The sequence below is a fragment of the Sycon ciliatum genome, chromosome 4 (assembly GCF_964019385.1).
Source record: "Sycon ciliatum chromosome 4, ocSycCili1.1, whole genome shotgun sequence".
Classification (NCBI taxonomy): domain Eukaryota; kingdom Metazoa; phylum Porifera; class Calcarea; order Leucosolenida; family Sycettidae; genus Sycon; species Sycon ciliatum.
Window position 1 is genome coordinate 22079353 of NC_088646.1, and position 18933 is coordinate 22098285.

Consider the following 18933-nt stretch of genomic DNA (forward strand, 5'->3'; position numbering starts at 1 on the left):
CATGGCAGAATATCAGAAATTCCGTGCAGAATTCTGCGGCTGAAAACAGTAAATTCTGCGCTAATTCTGCAAATCCTTCCAAATTCTGCGGCAATTCTGCAAGGGAAATGAGCGTAAAACAGATTGAATTTGCGCAATCCCACCTAAGTTTGTTATCCCTATAAATTCTGAAACAAAATGATGCGAAATCCTGGTCGAAAAAATTGAAAGCTCCAAAATGTACCGTGCAAGTTGATTTTGAAAGTCACAAGGGCAGGTTGGTTTGGCTGTAACAGTGAATACATCAAAAGTCTCAGGAAAATGCAATTTTTCTCTCTTTTCTGCAATATTCCACGGGTTTTTCTGAATTCTGCAATCCGCAGAATTGCGCATGACATCCGAGATGCATGAGTTAACCACTGGCAACCTGCACTTATCATGTGTACGTCCAGCTGCATTTGTACCAGTCCGGGGTGCCAAATAATTATACAATAAAACAAATGTTGTATGCACTTAGGGTTGGATTTCATTTAGCACAGCCCTCCCTGGTGGCAGTACAGCACAAGATGAAAGCATCAAGCCTACCACACAGTCCACTCGTGTTCTACAGTCAATCACTCAGCTTTCATTCCTGGACACAGTGGTCTATTTCTCACAAGAGCACAGCTGCACTGCAAAGTGCCCACGTGTGGGGTGACTACAAGGCATCACACTCACTTCTTTCAAACACACGGATTTCACTTCGTACCACACACTACAAAGTAAGCTTACAACCTGGCACAGGCATCACTGAACTTTCAGTTCGATGGCAGTTCTCTTACAGAACAAACAAGATAAAAAAGAACCGAATAGCTGTACAACTTAAATACACAGAGGTCAAAAGAAAAGATACCCTAAAAGTATGTACAAAGCTCGCACTTGAGTGGAGCCAGGTTGCATGACGCTCGTGGTATTACTATTAAATTTTCAACAAAAAAAACAAAAATATTTTAGTCTATACCGGGATCATCAAAGTCATCAGCTCCGCCAGCACTGGCACCAGGCATACCGCCCATACCACCCATACCACCTGGGCCACCCATTCCACCCATACCACCACCAGCACCGCTCAGGTAGCTCGCTGGCAATCTCTGGATCAGAGCCTGGAAGATCGGGGCTGGCAGGCTGTGCGACAGGGCTCCCAGCACTTGTGTGGGGTTGGCTGTAACGCCGAGGGCACTCACCAAGTGCTCAATAGCATCGTCAAAGTTACCTACAAGGCAAAGAGAGAAAGAGAGTTTTAAACAACCATGCTGTTCATCTTCAATTCGGGTGTCACCGTATCAGGCAGACTCAAAAAACCAATATACACCACGCACACCGTAGAACTTCCCACAATCTCAAATTCTCAACGTCTCAAAGCTTTCTACAGCCAAAGTGCTGCTCAATCAAATCCAGTCACGTCACCCAAGCTTGCGCCTTGCACCATTTCGCAGCCCAGTGTTCGCAGGTCTAGGACTACGAAACGCCCGGCGTGTACCATAAAGACTAGTACCGTTGATCCCCTCCACCACGCTATGTCGGCAGGGGGCGGGAATTAGATCAAGGCTGTCAAGTGCAGTACAGTGTACAACAATGTGGAAGATCGGACTCGATGTGCTGGATTGTGCACATTTTCTCATCCTGCACTGGCACGTATTGTGTACAGCAGGGCATGCGTCGGTTCAACATGGTATTTTGTTGTATACGCCGAAGTCGCTTCACAGGCAGAACATCGACAGGGGGCGGATCAACGGTACTTTACGGTACTTGAGTGGCACAACTGGATTTCATGGAGCGGTATGTAGCATTGGCTGCTGGAATCTGACTCTGTGTGTTGCTGTCAGTGTAAGATGCTCTCACCTTGCATTAAGCAGTCTTCAGCTTGCTTGACTTCCTGCATGAAAAACTTTTCTCTTCCGACATCCTGAACACAGCAGAAAACACAGTTTAATAATAGTGAATATCAGGCTGTAAGAAGAAGGTACGCTCGAATTTATGCATAATTTCATTTACTACTAGATAGTGGTAGCGACTTCGGCGATTTTCATAACTTATATAAGAAAGGCGTCCTGGTGGTGACAGCAATTTTTGCCTTCAGACTTTTCCCGTTTGCATCTTTCCTTCAAACCTGTGAAAGCTTTTCAGCTTCGTACATGTTGTATGCCGAGGCTGCATGTGCAATTTAAACGCGTACTACGCCCATCTTGTTCTATCTTGTTGGAGTGGAGAAGTAACGTTTCTCCTCGCTCTCCCTTGGGAGAATGAACGTTTTCATCAAACGGAGTGAAGAAGGGAATGGAGCGAGGGATGAGAGCTCATTGACGATCAGTGTGGAGTCGCGACTTGCAGCTGTTCGGCTTGTTGGTTGCCCGGAGCTCCGTCAACACGGGCATAGAGCTGAAGTGAGCGTGTGGTCGAGGTTGCGCTGACTGGTTGGCGGCTGCTAGCCGAGCTCCAAGACATGTACGACCTCAGCACAGTCGACCTACCCTTATAACGATATTTTTCTTCCAAACCAAATCACTCCATTGACTTTTGTATACAATGGCTTACCTCTATAACAATATTGCTATGACGATATTACCACTATAACGATATAAAATGGGCTGACCAATCGACATTTTCCATTTTATAACAATATCTAGCAGGGAATATATAGAGCCCACTATCCAGGTAGGGCAAGCTTCACTTGATAAGTCGCTGGGACATGTTGAAATACAATGGGGGCACCAGTGGGCACCTTGCTGCACATATAATGCGCATGTACGTCAGTTTTTTATGCTATGAAGAGTGTAAAAAATGAACAAAATCCATGCATTGTGACGTACATGTATGAAATGAACCAGTTACCCTTATATTAATTTTCTCGGTCTGACGCAAATGTCGTTATAAGGGTAGGTCGACTGCATCAGAACTGCCACCACAACACCGGCAACGCAACAGCTGCAGAATGTTGGAATGTTTGAGTCTGCCTTATTTGTTCCGCTATTTTGCCACACAAGTACTATTTTCGAGTATTTTGTATTTGAACTTTGTCTATATGTGCCCAATGGTTTCCTCTTGTGTAGCTTTCGACTTCGTAGTTCTCGGCTGTAGTTTATTAGTAGAATAGTACAATAATTATGTTTACTCGTATTATATCCGCAACTTTTGACACTCTGTACGTCAACTATCTGTACATGTATCATGAATACAGTACAGTACTCAGCAGCAGGGAATAATTTAACCTGTATCGCATCGCAGCTTGGTACGTAATTCTTCTGAATTGCGAACTAACTTCAGATATGTGTTGCAGAAAACTGCGATGCAAGTTGATTTTTCACTGTACCCCCTATGATGCACAGCGTACATGCCAGGTGTGTCTCTTAGGGTTGAAATAGATGCACGCAGCTTCGAAAGTGCTGAGCCAGGCATCCTGGCACCAGGATGGGCTTGCAACTAAGGTGTCACAGTGTAATTGTGGTCTGAGCTTGCACTCTGATCAGCTCTCCAGAAGGACAATGTTGTCAAGTGTTGAAGAAATTTGTTATGCAACATTTTCGAATTGCTATTCAAGTTTGATTTTGCATAGAAAAATTACTATGCTAAAGATTTTTTTGGAAAGTAAATTATTCCCTGAGCAGGTTATCAAATTGTATTTGTTGATAAATTGTTGACCGTTCGTGTATTTTTAGAACTGTTGTGATATTTTCTGCTTTGCCTATTCTGCAGTTGCATGAGTATAGGCACCTCATTAACCCTGCTCGTTCCTCATTCTTCCTTCCACTTGACAAATGCTGGTTTTTATACATAGCGTATTTACTCAGCGTTATTTGCAATAATAATAATACCGTAAAGTCGTGTATAAAAGCTGCGGCTTATATGACTTTTTTGGGGAAACTTTGCAGGTTTCTATATGAGACAGGACTAAGGTAGCTCGGGCAACTTTCAACATGAATACAGCAGGTATGCGTTGACTCTGGAATAGATGTTCGTATGGGGATACTTCTGTATGTATTATACTGCCTAATACTTGTAGTTCCTTGGTCCTTTTTCTTTTCTATAAATTTGTCCTTGGCTCTCCATCCGAGTCCATTCTTAGGTTTATACGTGGAATATAAACTGAACACAAACCGAAGCGAAGCCGAGGTTGTGTGACAGTATATACTACACGTATACACATAAGAGTAGTGTGTAGTACAGTCAACTTGGCTAATAACGACTGCTGCGGATATAACGACAATTCGCGAATAACGACAGAATTTCCATGCCCAGAGCGAAGTCCCATCCCACTGTAATACATATAATGAGACTTCGGGTATAACGGCACTTCGCGAATAAGGACACCTTTCTGAGGCCCCACCGAGTGTCCTTATAAGCGAAGTTGACTGTACATCATGTTTGTATAAAAGGGTGGTATAATTATTTGATGTACAAAAGTCTCAGAGGCTTGAAAGCACGAAGATTTCCTTTTGCCTAAATGAGGCCCATACAAAATTAATAATATTCCTGGGGACTACATGTACACATGCTAGAGAATCACCATGGATGGATAAAGCACTAGTCTATATTTGCACAATAGCATACAAGGTGTACATATCTCCTCATATCTGAATGGAACATGAATTGTACATGTTGAAGTTACCACCGTTATTCATGCTGAGTAGTACAGTACTCTCATCAGAATAAGATCTCTGTTTTTGTACACAAATCATGGAAGCTATTAAGGGGAAGATATTAAATAGTGGTGTGCAAGCTGGAGTGTAAGTGTTAGGAAATATACTTACAGGTTCATTCTTTGCAGTTTTTCGACCTGTAGAAAGTCCAGTGAAAGCATACAACCTCATCAATTGGTGCCCATTGAAATTAACAAACAAAAATTGATTCAAACATACGTATAAGGATATTCTTTTTGTAGTCCGGATGACTGCGGCGCTTTCTATCAAAATAGACACAGTAGCCGACGAATGCCGATACGGCCACACAACCACATGCTCCCGCAATCTTCCACGACATGGCGAAGGCACTCGCCAGAGGAACCCGAAGAGAGATTGGAGAAATACTATTCGCAGTATTGCAGCATGCGCTACAATATCTTTCTGCACACTTTCGAGTTGATTTTGGTGTTCATGTGATTCAAGCGTTCGCGTTGGCAAGTCAAAAAAAAGCGACCAGCTAGCTAGCTACGCACAAGATCACCGCTGCCCTGATTTGAGTGATCGATATCCGATCGGCCACAAACGGAACAGCAGCATTGCGCAACCCAAATCATCTGAGTGTTGCTATCGCTACAAAAAATGGCGTGGGGACGCGCGTTACCTGATGCATGCGCGTCCCATGTATGGCCCAGTGCAGTGCATGCAGTGCACTCGTACAATATTGCTGGGATACCTGTCTTTTTTTTACGTAGATCTGCGAAACTCGACAAATCAAAAGTTTTGAACATATTGATGGTCCAAAAATTGATTAGATGACTTGCTTTACAATCTTTGCTTGAAAAGCCCGAACTTCTGCGAAAGCGAAGACGTCTTTGCTCCTTGTGCTCTGTGTCATATCGATCCTCTGTGACCAAGAGGCAGTGTATACCATTGATCAGAAAGAAACCCACAACTCACTAGTAGTTTGAGCAGCACCTCTTTCATCCAGTGACTCAATTATTAATTTGTGCTAGTAGTATTATAAATCTGTTGTAAATTATGGCCACCAAAGAAGACGACCTCGTTGATAAAGACCTGAGTGATAGTAGCAGCGGGTATGATGAAGGAGAAGATGATGATGAAGATGACTTCGCTCCATCTGGATATGAACCATTGGCGCAAAGCTCGGATGAGGCAAGATGTGCATTTTTTTAGTGACCATACTGGAGCAAGTTTCTGATATTGAAGCATTTTAATTTACATGTACGTCAACAGCTCTGATGTCATGAGACAACATGACTACTTTCATGCTGTTCGTGTTACGTGAGCAGTCAGTTAGTTGTAAATACGCGTATGTGTATATTACTCTGAATGGCGAAGGCGCTTTCTTACACTCACAGTACATTTCATACAGTGAAACCAATTGAAATCCACGATCAGGATTTCAGCGTTACAAACTTCCAGGTATGTTTGATTTTACCTGGCACCAACGGTAGTGAACAATTGCGCCATTCGGGGCACGGCACAGGTACATGTACGTCGTTCCTGTACATTACCACCTGGTACATGTAGAGCGTAACCTGGCCGGCTCGTGGAGTTTTGAATAAGGCAGTACAGTCAGTAGAGAGAAAGAAAGAAGCTATGTTGCAACTCTGAGTTTCACGTTATGCACAATCACCAGGCATAGGCAAATGTATTACTACAGGGCTGCTCAATGAAATCCAGACGCGTCACTCAAGTACGCGCTGGGCGTTGCGCAGCCCAAGACCTGCACAACACTGGGCTGCGAAATGGTGCAATACAAGGCGCAAACTTGAGTGACAAGACTGGATTTCATTGAGCAGCACTGTAAAGTCTACACATTTTTGGCCCATTCAAATTTCAGCCTCCCAGGGCTAAAACACATTTCAGCAGCATCAAATTTTCGGCCTGCATTGCTGCTGATTGTATGCACTGTCACACTCAACCTTGCAAAACAAAATTTCGGCTGCAACAAATTTTCGGCCAAATATGAACAGGCCGAAAATAAATATGCGCCGAATATTTGTTGACTTTCAGTAGGCGATATGCACACAAATCATCTATGCAAGTTGGGTATCACTCTGCCCAGGCACGTTAGCATGGTCTCAAACGACACCGGACTATCCTGTTCACTGAGGCTGTCTCTGAAACCATGAATACACTTGCAATGAGCAATTTCAGCCACATCTACCACTGATCACTGCACAGCTTCTTTTGGCAAGAAGCCAGGACTTCATCACGCACTACAGCTCGTACAAATTTCCGTGTGTTACATATCTGTTGAAATGACACGAAAAATAAATTGAGATAATGCATGGAGCGGAGAGCTTTCGACATGATTACTATAGCCGATAAAATACGTTTGTGATGGGGGTGATGCGGTGACTGGTATCAGATCGGTGAATGTCTCAGTGCTCTCTGACAGTTTGTCTCACTACAGTATCTGATTATATGTGATCTGTTGACATTGGTGAACCCTCAGCCACAACTCCTACCAAATTTTCCTTCCTCAATGTGCCATCCTAGTAGACAATGTGTTCTTAAACTTCTTATAGCCGCCAAACTCATCGTAGCCTATGCGTTCTGTGCATTAGTAATACTGGCTCTAAAATTGTTTTTCATTGTGAAAGCAAACTCAACTATTCAGTATTTACTGTGCAAAGTATTTCATGTTTGCGTGTGGAAAGGACCGACTTCTCTAAAAGTTCAATTGGTAGGTTCAGTTTCTAACAGTCGCAATACTCTTGTGCTTTTTTTGTCATGGATGTTCATACTTGCTTGTGTATACGTATCAGGATGGAGACGATGCAGACAATACCGAAGGAGCTGCTGCTGCAGCAGCGGCAGTACCACCAATGGAGACAGGTATGAGCTATGAAGAGCAATGTGCAGCAGTATTGAACAGCGAAGCATTTCGCTATCACCTCCTGCTGCTTATATCACCTGTAGGGTATACACTCAAACGTCTCTTATCCGGACGCCTCAGATACGGGCACGTCTCTCTACCGGCCACCTTCAGCTTGAGTTTTTATGGCAAAAATGCTTCGAATTTGGGGGTTTGAACTTTTTTCCGAATGCACAAGTGCTTATTTGTTACTGCCAACCTCTGTAATCCACACATTTTTATCCATGGATTATTTTTGTAACCTGAACATGTGCAATATGTGCCAAATAAACTTCTTCAAAAATGATTATGATACATGGTAGATGAGTTATCCTGAGATACGGGCAAATTTGAGATACGGGCAGTGCCCGGTCCCGAGGTGCCTGGATAAGAGACGTCTGAGTGTACTGTCAACTCCACTTATAACGAACTCGCACATAGTGAATTTCATGATATAGCGAACCATTGGCCATGTCCCTGTTTGAAGCCATACTAAGTACAAAATTGACCCATTTTAGCGAACTCGTTTATAACGAACCAAATCCTGTAGGGCTGCATGTAAACCAAGTGCAGTCATACCGTCATGGGGCACTTGTCAGTCTTGATTTGCTGCTTATAGTGTGAGCGTATTTCGGTTGTAACGAAATTCGGCTATAAAGAACTAATTCTCCTGCACAATGGTGTTTGTTAGATCAGGAGTCGACTGTACGAGCATTTTACTGGTTAGTTTCTTTTTCTGCCTGTATCAACCTGAAGAGAAGGCAATGAAAGTGCTTGTGGAAATCTGAAATGTTGGCTGTAAAGAGCCCGAAGCTTGTTCTATTCATTAGTCTCATTACATTTTTTTGTTTCCAGGATCATTTCCCTAATTTTTGACGAAAATATTAAATGAAGCAATGCCTGACTTCTTGTGATATGGAACTTGCTATATGGACGTGGCTGTGTGTCTCTTGTGGACTGTTGTTTGGACTGTATTTCAGATCAAGCGGATAAGATCAAGAGTTTAATGTCTGGATTTTCACTGCCCGACACCGCTGTACCGGAGTGGGCCAAGAACGTGCCGGAAGACGTGTGGAAAGGGAAGCTAGTGGAGGGCATCCACAACGAGTCTTCCAATGCCGAGAGAAAGAAGCAGAAGAAGAAAAAGGGCCGCGCAGCCGCAGCAGCAGAGGCAAGCGCTGCCATTGGTGACCAGTCCATGCTGTTTCCTGCTCAAGACACCGCGGCAAGTGCAATGCCAGCGGAGCGAAAGCGTAGGCTAAGCTTCAGTCAGGATGATGATGACCTGATAGCAAGAGTACAGAATGAAGTAGGGCTGCAGAATGGGAGTGACAGTGCAGCTACTGCAGCCTCGAATGGAGACTCAGCGCAGCTCTCAGCTGTAGATAATCCACAAACAGATGAGTGCGACAACAATGCACCAACAGCAACTGCTGAAGAGGATGCCAGTTAGCGCCACTGAGTGCGGTAGCAGTGGTTAGAGCGATGCTGCCAACAGCCAAGACAATCTTTGCTATAACCGTGTGTGTGTGCGCGTGCGTGTGTGTGTGTGTGCGCACGCGTGCTTACGTGTGTGTGTGTGTGTGTGTGTGTGTGTGTGTGTGTGTGTGTGTGTGTGTGTGTGTGTACCATCAAATCTCCCATTCTTCTTCATGGGAGAGCTATTATCTGTCTTATTCTTCTGTTCCCTGCACATACTAAAGTAAACATTGAAACTACTCCTTTTATATAGCATGAATTGATATACTCATTTGGTTAGTGTGTATCTTCACATACCACAAGCAACAAAAGTTATCCGACCTTGTAGGGGAGAGACTATTGGTGCTTTTCACAAATTTGGTATCTCTTTTGAGCACTGACAAAGCAAACCGTTGAGCAACAAATTAAAAAAAATTGTATAGAACATCTTTCTCATCTCACCAGAACTTATACGTACATTGTACAATCATGATTGATGTTGAACATTTAATTTCCAGCGCTGCTCAAGAAATCAAGGCTTAATTTCGCATGGTGTATTCCATAATTTGATCGCCTTTCTTACATAACGCTACTACTAGCATCAACAGTCTAAAAAATGAGATATCGCTTTCATTGAATCTATAATACGCCTATTTGGTTAGAATGGTTAGAGGGGATAGGTTAAACTTTAAAAATATCATAAACGCTTCTTTCAGGAATGGATGAGCAATACATGTAACGTGCAATGTAGGCCTTTGTCAAGGCTGCTTGTGCAAGCAATATCCATCATCAGAGAACCCTCCTTGACTCCCAGAATTTCGGCAAGTTCGACCGTCGGCCATCAAGCTTCGCCTTCTGTCCTGCAGCGGCACACGGAGGTGGTTAAAAGTTCTACTCTCATCCAAGATCTGGCTGGTCGGAGAAAGTCACCATGAAGTCTGTTGGTGCCTGCTGCACCTCAAATATGATAACCTGTAAGCAGGAGGAAAAACAAAAGCGGAAAAAAAACTTTCTATTTTATGAATAATTATAAAAATAGCAACTTGTGCCCAGGCTTCTGCATACCATTATTTGGTGAAACATTGCTCACCTGCCTACACATTATCAAGAAAATCATCTTGCACACCAAAAGCAGCAGTGATGCAGGCTGGCTGCAGGGAATAGAAACTCACGGTGTTGATTCCCTTGCGCAGGAATGGTGCGGGAACGTACAGACGCTTCTGCGGTCCAACGTGCCAGTAGCGACCCAAGTTGATACCGTTGATGAAGACGGCACCTTTACTCCAGCCCTAGCATGCACCACAGAATGGAACACAACCAGTAAGGAGAATGATAAACACCACACAACATACGCCTGAACACCACACAGCATCGCGCAGCAGTCAGAAGAAAGGGCAAGCACGTACCTGCACCAAGTCTACATCATGTCACCTCAACCGAGGGCAGCAGTACAAAGGGGTAAACAATCTACAAGCAATACTTAGTAGTAATGAACATAGTAAGCAGTACACACGCTGACTATGCCTGCCTTACCTTCAGGTCAATGAATGTGTCTGCTGGCTCGCCGTCAATGCGAAGGCTTGACTTGTACAGGGTAGGTCCAGAGCGTACCGGTGGTGGTGACCGTTCCCACTGACCACCTGAACTAATACTACAGTGACCAGAGGACGACAACAACAACAACAACAATTATACATGTGGAATCGCGATAAATCGAACCCGAAAATGCCATGCAAATTTGAAATTTCTAATTTCCGAATAACTTCAATATTCTATGAGTAATATTGCATATTTCTAGCATGGCAAATACAATAACTGACTACTTGCAGTGATCAAAGTTATTCTTTTCAGCGTCTCTCTCTCTCTCTCTCTCTCTCTCTCTCTCTCTCTCTCTGTCTGTCTGTCTCTTGGTCTCTCTCTCTCTCTCTCGGTCTCTCTCTCTCTCTCTCTCTCTCTCTCTCTCTCTCTCTCTCCACACCTACTAAAGTAAATAGGGGTAAAGCAAGTACGTATCTGGATGAGTACAGGCGATGAAGATGCCCAAAGACATGCCCACAACACTTCCATACCTGGACAGGAAGTCTGGCTTGAACTCGATGGAGTACGTTGTCCATCCCGACACCACATTACCATCAGCCCACACATTGCCAAGAATACCTGATAGCAGCAGATGACACAGTTGCATAATCACACGACCATATTCGTGTGTGTGCGCATTACCGAGCACACTTGAACAAGGTAACAGTAGAGACAAGAAGCGCAAGGCCTATTACTAGTAGTCACCACAGGGCATGCCACTCTTAAGCACACACTCACGCATCGCCCCAAACTACACGTAGTCAAAGGCACTAGAGTTCTACGAAACAACAACAACAACAACAACAACAACAACTCTCATTGGCCACAGGCCATCGTGAGAATAAAAGAATTCAAACAACAACAACAACAACAACAACAATCACAAGGAAGGTGACCATAATGAGGAAACAGAAGAGAAAGGCTTGCAACACACCACAGTGATCTACCTTTTCGTGATGTTAGCGGTGCTTCGCCGTAATTGACACGACCCATATTCTCCACTAGCAAGTTGAGATGTCGCTTGTGTTTCTACAAAGAACGGTACAGCACAGCACAGAGTGGCAGGAAAGTGTCACATGATTGCACGAGATGTAGCTAAATATCACATTGCTTACTTCTGAAGGACGTTGATATACTGTAAGAGTGTGTTCGGTTTGGTACAACCCAGAACACCAGAACCGTGAGTTTGGTTGGGACCGCACCCGTTCTGTATCGGCCAGAACATGTTCTGTTTTGTCTGGCCTCGAGGCCAGAGCAGCCAATGAAACCTGGCGAGAACCTCGCTTTTTGTCCAAAATGATCACGTGCATACGCTTTCGGGTGGCATTTGGCATGCACTCGTTGTGCCATACGAAGAGACTCGTACACATTTGACGAATGCAACCAAGTTTGGCACACTTTTCACATAAATGCACTCTGTTTCTGGAGTAATGTTTGGTTGGCATGAGGCTGCTCCAATTTTTCCCACCTTGGGACACAAATTCTACCGATTCCTGCCAGCAAACAGCCATCTATTCTATTACTAGTACAGAGGAGAGAAGAATACGGTAGAGGTAGGTTTCTTGAGTTGACGATGGATTCTTTCTCGGTACTTTGCTAAACGCGCCCCACTTCAGAATTTTAACACAATAATGCTGCAAGAGTTAAACCTCTTACGGCATTATTGTGTAGAATGCCACTGGATATACCTCACAGATGCTTCAGTAGCTCTACACAAAGCGGGTATAGGTGAGAGGACCAACCAGCCACATACCTTGCTGGGTTTGAGGTCATACGTAGCACCTTTGAAGCGCTCCATGTACAATGTCTCCTCACCGGGCACTATGATCTGCGGGGCACACATGGCAGCAAGAAGACATTGAATTGTCCGAAAATAAAAAAAAACAACATAATAAGCCCATTGCGCATTGCCAAATATGGAAGGTATGAGTAATGCATGTGAGTACACTGGGATCAGGAATGTACTGTTCAACACCCCCAGACGACCATGACCAGGTGGCTGTGTGGGGTGCTTATGGTACAAATTACGTCATTGCGCACTGGGCTTATTGCTATCAGCTATCAAGCTGATCGTACGCTCGTACGCACGCACGCACACACTCATGCACGCACGCACGCACACAAACACACCTACGATCCAAAAAACACACCGAATGCAGATACCAGTGCAAGCACATCAACTCGCACATGCTCAGTACAGTCTACAGAGTGTGCACTCCTCAGGCAAAAGCAAACAAACAATACAGGACAAAGAAGACAAAGAAGACAAACCTAAACTGGACTAGAGATGTGATGTATTGGCCCAGAGATCTGACTTTGCATGGCTGAGTTAGCAGCAGGGAGTACTAAAAACTGTTTTTTAGTACGCCCTGGTTAGTAGCATGGGCCAAACACTTCAACAACAAAAAAAACAAAAAAAAGAGTACTACTTGATGCTCTTGTATCACCACTGTGGCTAACACGGTGGTCAGGTCAGGAGCAGACAGGCGCGCCCATCCAATCACTCACCGCAGCCCAGTCATGCACGTCGCTCAGCCGTAGCTTCCGCGTCTCACCGGACATCATAGTGCGGTACAGCACGTAGCCATATGCCTGGCCGCTTTTCTCGTTGACATTCAGCATCTCCATGGGCCGCAGGGTTTTACTCTCTGTTGGTTTCTGCAGCAGAGGGGCAGAACAAATTAAGACGGGTTTATATAAAAGTAGGTTGCCGTCTTCCACCCACCCTTGTAGATGAAGCTGCTACGGCCAAGCCCTTGCAATGGGTACCATTGTGAGTTGAACAAGGCAGGAAACAAGGTGGCACGATAAAGGGCTAACTGCGAAAGAAAAAGTAAAAGGCTTCACAGGAAAAAAGTGACGTGCCCCCACAGCAACACACCTCCTTCAAACCCATTGCCACTTCTTGTGGACCTACTGTTCATGTGATCATTGTGCTTCCAAGCACAGTGGTGGAAACTGAAATGTGACCCCTGATGTTCATGCTCGACTGCGGCACCGATTCTAGCGGTCTCTATTTGGTAGTGTACAAGCGCATGCTCGGTGTTTGAAATGTGAGTGTGCCGAGCTGTGGTCGGATTTCAGTTGCCAGCTTGCCACTACTGTACATGCACTTGAAGTGATGGTGCAGGCTTGTAGCAGACAAGATGATGATCTTTGAGGGATGGCAAGACTTACTGGTAGATAAGACAAGGCTTCCAGCAGAGGTAGGCACAAGTGCATTTCCACCTGGCCTGCAAACGACACCAGTAACCAGAGAACACACGCACACACTCTGATACAAAAATCACGAGATTGTCACTGAAGCTTTTAAGACAATATTCAAAGAACTAAGAATATACTTCCATGGATGTACGTACCATAGCTTTTGACAGGCAGTGGATCAGGTAATGCTGGAAACTCTGCAATAACAACACACAGGCAGAATTGGCACAAGGTATGCCGGTGAATGTAAGGGCATACACAGTCCCAGAATTCTGGCACACATTGGATAAGAAATCCCAAGCTTGTCAGCTTAGGATACATTCAGTGTACATGTACATGTAGGTATGATGTTGCAAAGGTGTGTGTGTGCGTGCGTGTGTGTGTGTGTGTGTGTGTGTGCCCAACCTGTCGGAAAGCTACCTTCTTGCCAAAGCATTTGGAAGTTGGACTAGTTTCGGCTCCACAATCCAGTGTGTCGTTACTATATAGCTTTCATGGCTGAGGTTGTTGGTATGTCTGTTGGCTCTGGGTTCCCAGTACTCAGTAGCCGAGGCTGGTTGGTAAAGTAACTCCAATTTCACTTCAAGGTACCAGTGCATCTAGTGTCTGCTTCTATCAAAGCAGCGTGCTGTCTATACTGGTTACCCCAGCAAGTGTAGGGTGTGCATAGGTAACTGTCTTGGCCGGTTTATGCCGATGTACTCCGTGTGGTGTAGACCAGGTGTGCATTGGTGGTCGATTCACATGGCTTCGCCAGTTGTGTGGATTAGACAGTTATCTGGCGCAAGTCTTGATCTGTCTCATTCAGATCTTGCTCGCTATCGTTGCTGTAAGAGAAAATCTGTGGGTGCACATCCAGTGCATTTGCAGATTTGCGTGCTTCTCTTGCGACGGGCGTATACATGGTGGTGGTGGTGGTGCGTGCATGCATGCATGATCCATATACTGTTCCACGATACATAGCCCGGGCTTGTACTGGAGACGGCGCTAAGAGCTCTTCGAAGGGGATACAATGTGTACTTACATTAGAGACTGTGCCTAAAGTAGAGATAAAATAGTATAATTTTTTTCGAAAGGATTGGGAGATATTCAAATTCCCCGACTGATCCATTGAAAAAAGTATCAGTTAGTATTAACTTTTGCTGGTGTGGAAAGCAAGCGTCTGCCTAATATGCTTTGGTCTGTCTCTCTTACCTGCACCTGGCACAAGCCGCTTGATTACATCTCGAACAAGGTCAAACTTGCGTGTCGTTGCACCCCACTCGCTCAACGGTGCATCATAGTCTAAACAGGCAAGAACCAAGGCATAGCATGAAATGAAACATTGATACACTGTTTTGCTGAAGAACTTCTTGACAAGAATCCACAGCAAAAGACTGTTATAGAAAAGATACCGAGACTTGGTCAGCTCATCAAGAAAAGCCACATCTAACAAAGTCTGCTCGAGCAGCATGGTCAGGCATTTTGGTATGGGGAAATCACCTTAGGTATTACTTGCTTCGGAGCAGCAAACTGTACCACCATGCCAACAATGCAACAGATTTCCACTGCCTTCTCTGAAACGAAAACTGAAGAGTTCTGCATCTTCACTCCTCAAAGATCTAATGAGAGCTCTGCTATAACTCCCTCAAACCAATGAGTATCCTTTCTGTCTGCTCAACAAACTAAAAACGGTAATGGTCACCAGGAGACGGTAAGTCAAACACACACACACACACACACACACACACACACACACACACACACACACACACACACACACACACACGGTTGCTTGCAAGACAATACGAGCTGGCGTGTGACCACATAACGTCAGCCGTACCCACCATAACTTGTGACATCCGCCATGTAGTCTTCATCGTGTTTTCCGCCATCATTCGCACCATTCATGAAGCCAAAGTTTGTTCCACCTATGGCAACACAGTAGCGGCAAGCAGACTATGACTTACACAATAGTCCATGATGGCTGAGTACACCAGATTGACATGGTGGCATGCCCGTAATTGTCCCAAACAAAGATGGCTTTGATAGATTGTGGAGTACTTCTTCTCCCACCAGGGCCCACCAAACGGACACACGCAATACATGAATGCAGTCATTTTAGACCCAGGTGAATATTATTCTTTGGTTCGAATAGGACTGTTAAAAAATTGGTGAAGCTCCAGCTAAATGAAAAACCATGGTACACCTCTCACCATGAAACATGTAGAAATTAATTGACATGTTGTTCTTGATCATGTTCTCGACGGTGTCGGCAAGCTCCTCCGGCTTGGTTGTGTGGTGGCTTTCCTCGTGCCAGTGATCAAACCAGCCAGACCACAGCTCCATAGCCATCAGCGGACGATTCGGCTGCTCAACAAATATAGGAAATGGAAAAGACGAGACAGCATGTGTGAGAAAAGAAGATGAAAACAGGATAGAAATACAGAAGGAAACCATCAACAAATACAAAAAAACAACTCAATACATCTCCAAAAGTACCAATTGCAAAATGAAGGGCATGCACAGAGATAGATAGATAGATAGATAGTGAGGAGAGAGAGAGAGAGAGAGAGAGAGAGAGAGAGAGAGAGAGAGAGAGAGAGCGAGAGAGAGAGAGAGAGAACGAGAGAGGGGATAACACTATTTAAATTGGAAAGAAAAGACCGTTTCAAGTTACATGTATATTCAAACATCACCTGAATGACCTTCAGAAGGTCAATATTCTCTTTCCATTCTTTCTGGAAGTTGGCCGTCTGAAGAACTATTAGTGGGAGAACAGACCATATCACATAACCAACACGCAAACACCCACACACAGGACATCCAAACATGTTCAAATGCACACAGAAGCATGAGTGCACATGCATGGACATATGCACATGTACTGATGCATTCGGTAGCCGACGAAGTTGGGGTCTTCTGACGTCAATGACGCAGCAGAAAGATGTAGGTCAGAGCTTAAAGCCAATGCTAGCATACTTGAGCCCATGCTCAGATTGCACGCTTCTCCAGCTCTAACTTTATGCTCGATCTATCCAGTCATGTACTGTGTGTTTTATACAGTCGGCATCATTGCAGGGGTTAGAGTAAGTTTGTCAACTGCACACGGTCTGCACAGAACACAACACCAAACTGCTGCCTTAGATGTGTACTAAGGTATAGCAGCAGCAGCAGCAGCAGTAGCAATAACAGTGGCAGCAGCAGCAGCAATATTATAACAGTGGCAGCAGCGTTGGCAGCCGGAGTAGTAGCGGCGGCGGCAATACAGCTAGCACTCACTGTCAGGAAGCAAGTGGCTCTTCAGGCCGGTTCCCCACATGTTGTCGGATGTGAACAGCATCTCCTTTATGCCACGTGATGTCATTGCCTGGGCAGACAGGTACAACAATACTAAATCATTTCAAGTCGTCGTAGGTGCTGTGTCTACACTGTTGAGGTTCATTCTCAAGCCTGACTAAAGGTCAGAGTGTACAAAATACAGTACACTTGCAGGCAGTTCAGCACTGCAGGCTCAGGTCGGGATACGGCCAAGGTCCTCCCTTTCCCAGGCGATCCACAAAGGAGGGACACTTTGAAGAGACAGACCTCGGGCAGGATTTTACGGCACTAGAAGAAAGTCGAGTACAACCTCAGCTTAGTGGTCAGCCAGACGATAAGCAAACTTGCACTTGTAGTAATCATTGGAGTCACAGACCACCTACAACCTCCACCACGCTGGAACCATACTAAGATCAGAGACAAAGCGGCAGACAGAGAAAGAGCAGTTATCCATACCTTCTCCAAATACCTCATGTAGTTTGCATCCGCAGCAAACGAGCCATACTCGTTCTCGATTTGAACAGCAATGATAGGCCCACCCCGGTGACACTGTAAGAATACAAAAAGGCACGGCACGTTAGCTGCAAGTATCACGGACAAACAAATTACATGCCATGCACTAGAACAGAGGCCATGGCAAGAGAAAGCAAGCACGTATACGGTCAATCATACGCTACATGTGTTCACAATACTCCATCCCCACATGTAACCCAGGGCTATTTCCCTTCTGGTCCCTAGTCGAAACAGAATTACGTCTCTTCTTCGAATGAAGCTTATCCAAGGACGAGACAGGACAAAAACATACACACTGGTGCCAACACGAATGCCCCGATACAAAACAAAAACCCGAATGGACAGTCGTGAAACAATGGACTATCCCTCTGCCTACACAGCAAACGAAGCAAACAGCAAACAAGTGTCCTGAGACTCCGAAAAAAGAAAAAAAGAAGATATATGGCAGCGGTGGGATTCGAACCCACGCCTCCGGAGAGACTGGAGCCTTAATCCAGCGCCTTAGACCACTCGGCCACGCTACCAAGCACACCACATCTGATCTTGACTTCCCACAATATGCCGGGTTCAAACTGCTGCAGCAACTGCATCGTAAAGCAGGACAGCACCCCACAGTTTCGTCGCCAGGAAAAATCGGAGCTGTGATGTCCGGGTCAACACAGCAACTGTCATGGGTCAGTTACGAGATTGTCACGAAAAATCAAGTACAGAATGAAAACATAAACTTAAACTGTTACAGTGCAAGGTAGTCAGTTGTGGCATAGTCTTGGAGTCAGCAGTGAGGAAAGGACCAGTGCGAATTCAACTACAACTTGTAGCAACACTACTACAGCGCTGCTCAGTGAAATCCGATCAAATGAGTCAGGTTTGCGCCCTGTACGAGTGAAACTCCCAGTGTTTGCAGGTCCATGGCTGCACAGCGCCCGGCATGGCGTACTTGATTCACTCGATTGCATTTCATTGAGCAGCACTGTACATCTTGTTTCTGCAGAACTGTTTCACATGTGTGAGTGACGATCAAATCAATGTGAGGCCACGTTGGTCAACGACGCAATGCATGGAACTTGCCTGCAGGTCAGCCACAAGTGGTATGAGCTTGTTGAAATAGCGCTCGACGGCAGCCACAAATGGTGGGTATAGGGTGCGAACTTTCATGTGGTTGTCACGCATCAGCCATCTATAAAGCACGCAGAGAGGATGCACCAGAAGAATTACTTTTGCAGTGTTGATTCCTAAATGCAAACTTGGAAGTCCTCTCGTGGCCACGACACCACAGTACAGTGTTGCAACAGTAAGGTAATTTAATCGAGTGAGACATCAAATTAGTATCTCACACTGAGAATGAGATTCATAACAGGG

General features: G+C 44.9%; 3 protein-coding genes and 1 non-coding gene across 4 annotated transcripts in view; 1 reads left to right on the top strand and 3 right to left on the bottom strand.

Moving 5' to 3' along the window:
- Positions 1 to 741: 741 nt before the first annotated feature.
- LOC135815041 (mitochondrial import receptor subunit TOM20 homolog) lies at positions 742 to 5153 on the bottom strand. Its single transcript, XM_065328267.1, has 4 exons — positions 4875 to 5153; positions 4767 to 4792; positions 1861 to 1924; positions 742 to 1231 (listed from the first exon to the last, which is right to left on the bottom strand). Exons 1-4 carry the CDS (start codon positions 4993 to 4995, stop codon positions 969 to 971), a joined length of 474 nt encoding a protein of 157 aa, XP_065184339.1. The 5' UTR covers positions 4996 to 5153; the 3' UTR covers positions 742 to 968.
- A 256-nt stretch (positions 5154 to 5409) lies between these two features.
- Positions 5410 to 9617, top strand: LOC135815043 (uncharacterized). Its single transcript, XM_065328269.1, has 3 exons — positions 5410 to 5810; positions 7433 to 7502; positions 8502 to 9617. Exons 1-3 carry the CDS (start codon positions 5676 to 5678, stop codon positions 8972 to 8974), a joined length of 678 nt encoding a protein of 225 aa, XP_065184341.1. The 5' UTR covers positions 5410 to 5675; the 3' UTR covers positions 8975 to 9617.
- The window catches only part of LOC135815042 (beta-galactosidase-1-like protein 2), a 13587-nt gene continuing 4051 nt past the window's right edge, over positions 9398 to 18933 (bottom strand). The window contains exons 4-19 of the mRNA XM_065328268.1: positions 18643 to 18751; positions 17518 to 17610; positions 17023 to 17110; positions 16440 to 16504; positions 15957 to 16110; positions 15588 to 15671; positions 14956 to 15045; positions 13917 to 13958; positions 13735 to 13790; positions 13066 to 13215; positions 12311 to 12385; positions 11505 to 11586; positions 11049 to 11136; positions 10513 to 10630; positions 10152 to 10268; positions 9398 to 9951 (exon numbers count right to left, since the gene is read on the bottom strand). Of these exons, the coding sequence (XP_065184340.1) occupies positions 9877 to 9951; positions 10152 to 10268; positions 10513 to 10630; positions 11049 to 11136; positions 11505 to 11586; positions 12311 to 12385; positions 13066 to 13215; positions 13735 to 13790; positions 13917 to 13958; positions 14956 to 15045; positions 15588 to 15671; positions 15957 to 16110; positions 16440 to 16504; positions 17023 to 17110; positions 17518 to 17610; positions 18643 to 18751 (1486 nt within the window). The 3' untranslated portion in view covers positions 9398 to 9876. The remainder of the gene's footprint in view (positions 9952 to 10151; positions 10269 to 10512; positions 10631 to 11048; positions 11137 to 11504; positions 11587 to 12310; positions 12386 to 13065; positions 13216 to 13734; positions 13791 to 13916; positions 13959 to 14955; positions 15046 to 15587; positions 15672 to 15956; positions 16111 to 16439; positions 16505 to 17022; positions 17111 to 17517; positions 17611 to 18642; positions 18752 to 18933) is intronic.
- On the bottom strand, positions 18017 to 18098 carry Trnal-aag (transfer RNA leucine (anticodon AAG)). Its single transcript has one exon. It is a non-coding gene; the product is annotated as a tRNA-Leu (tRNA).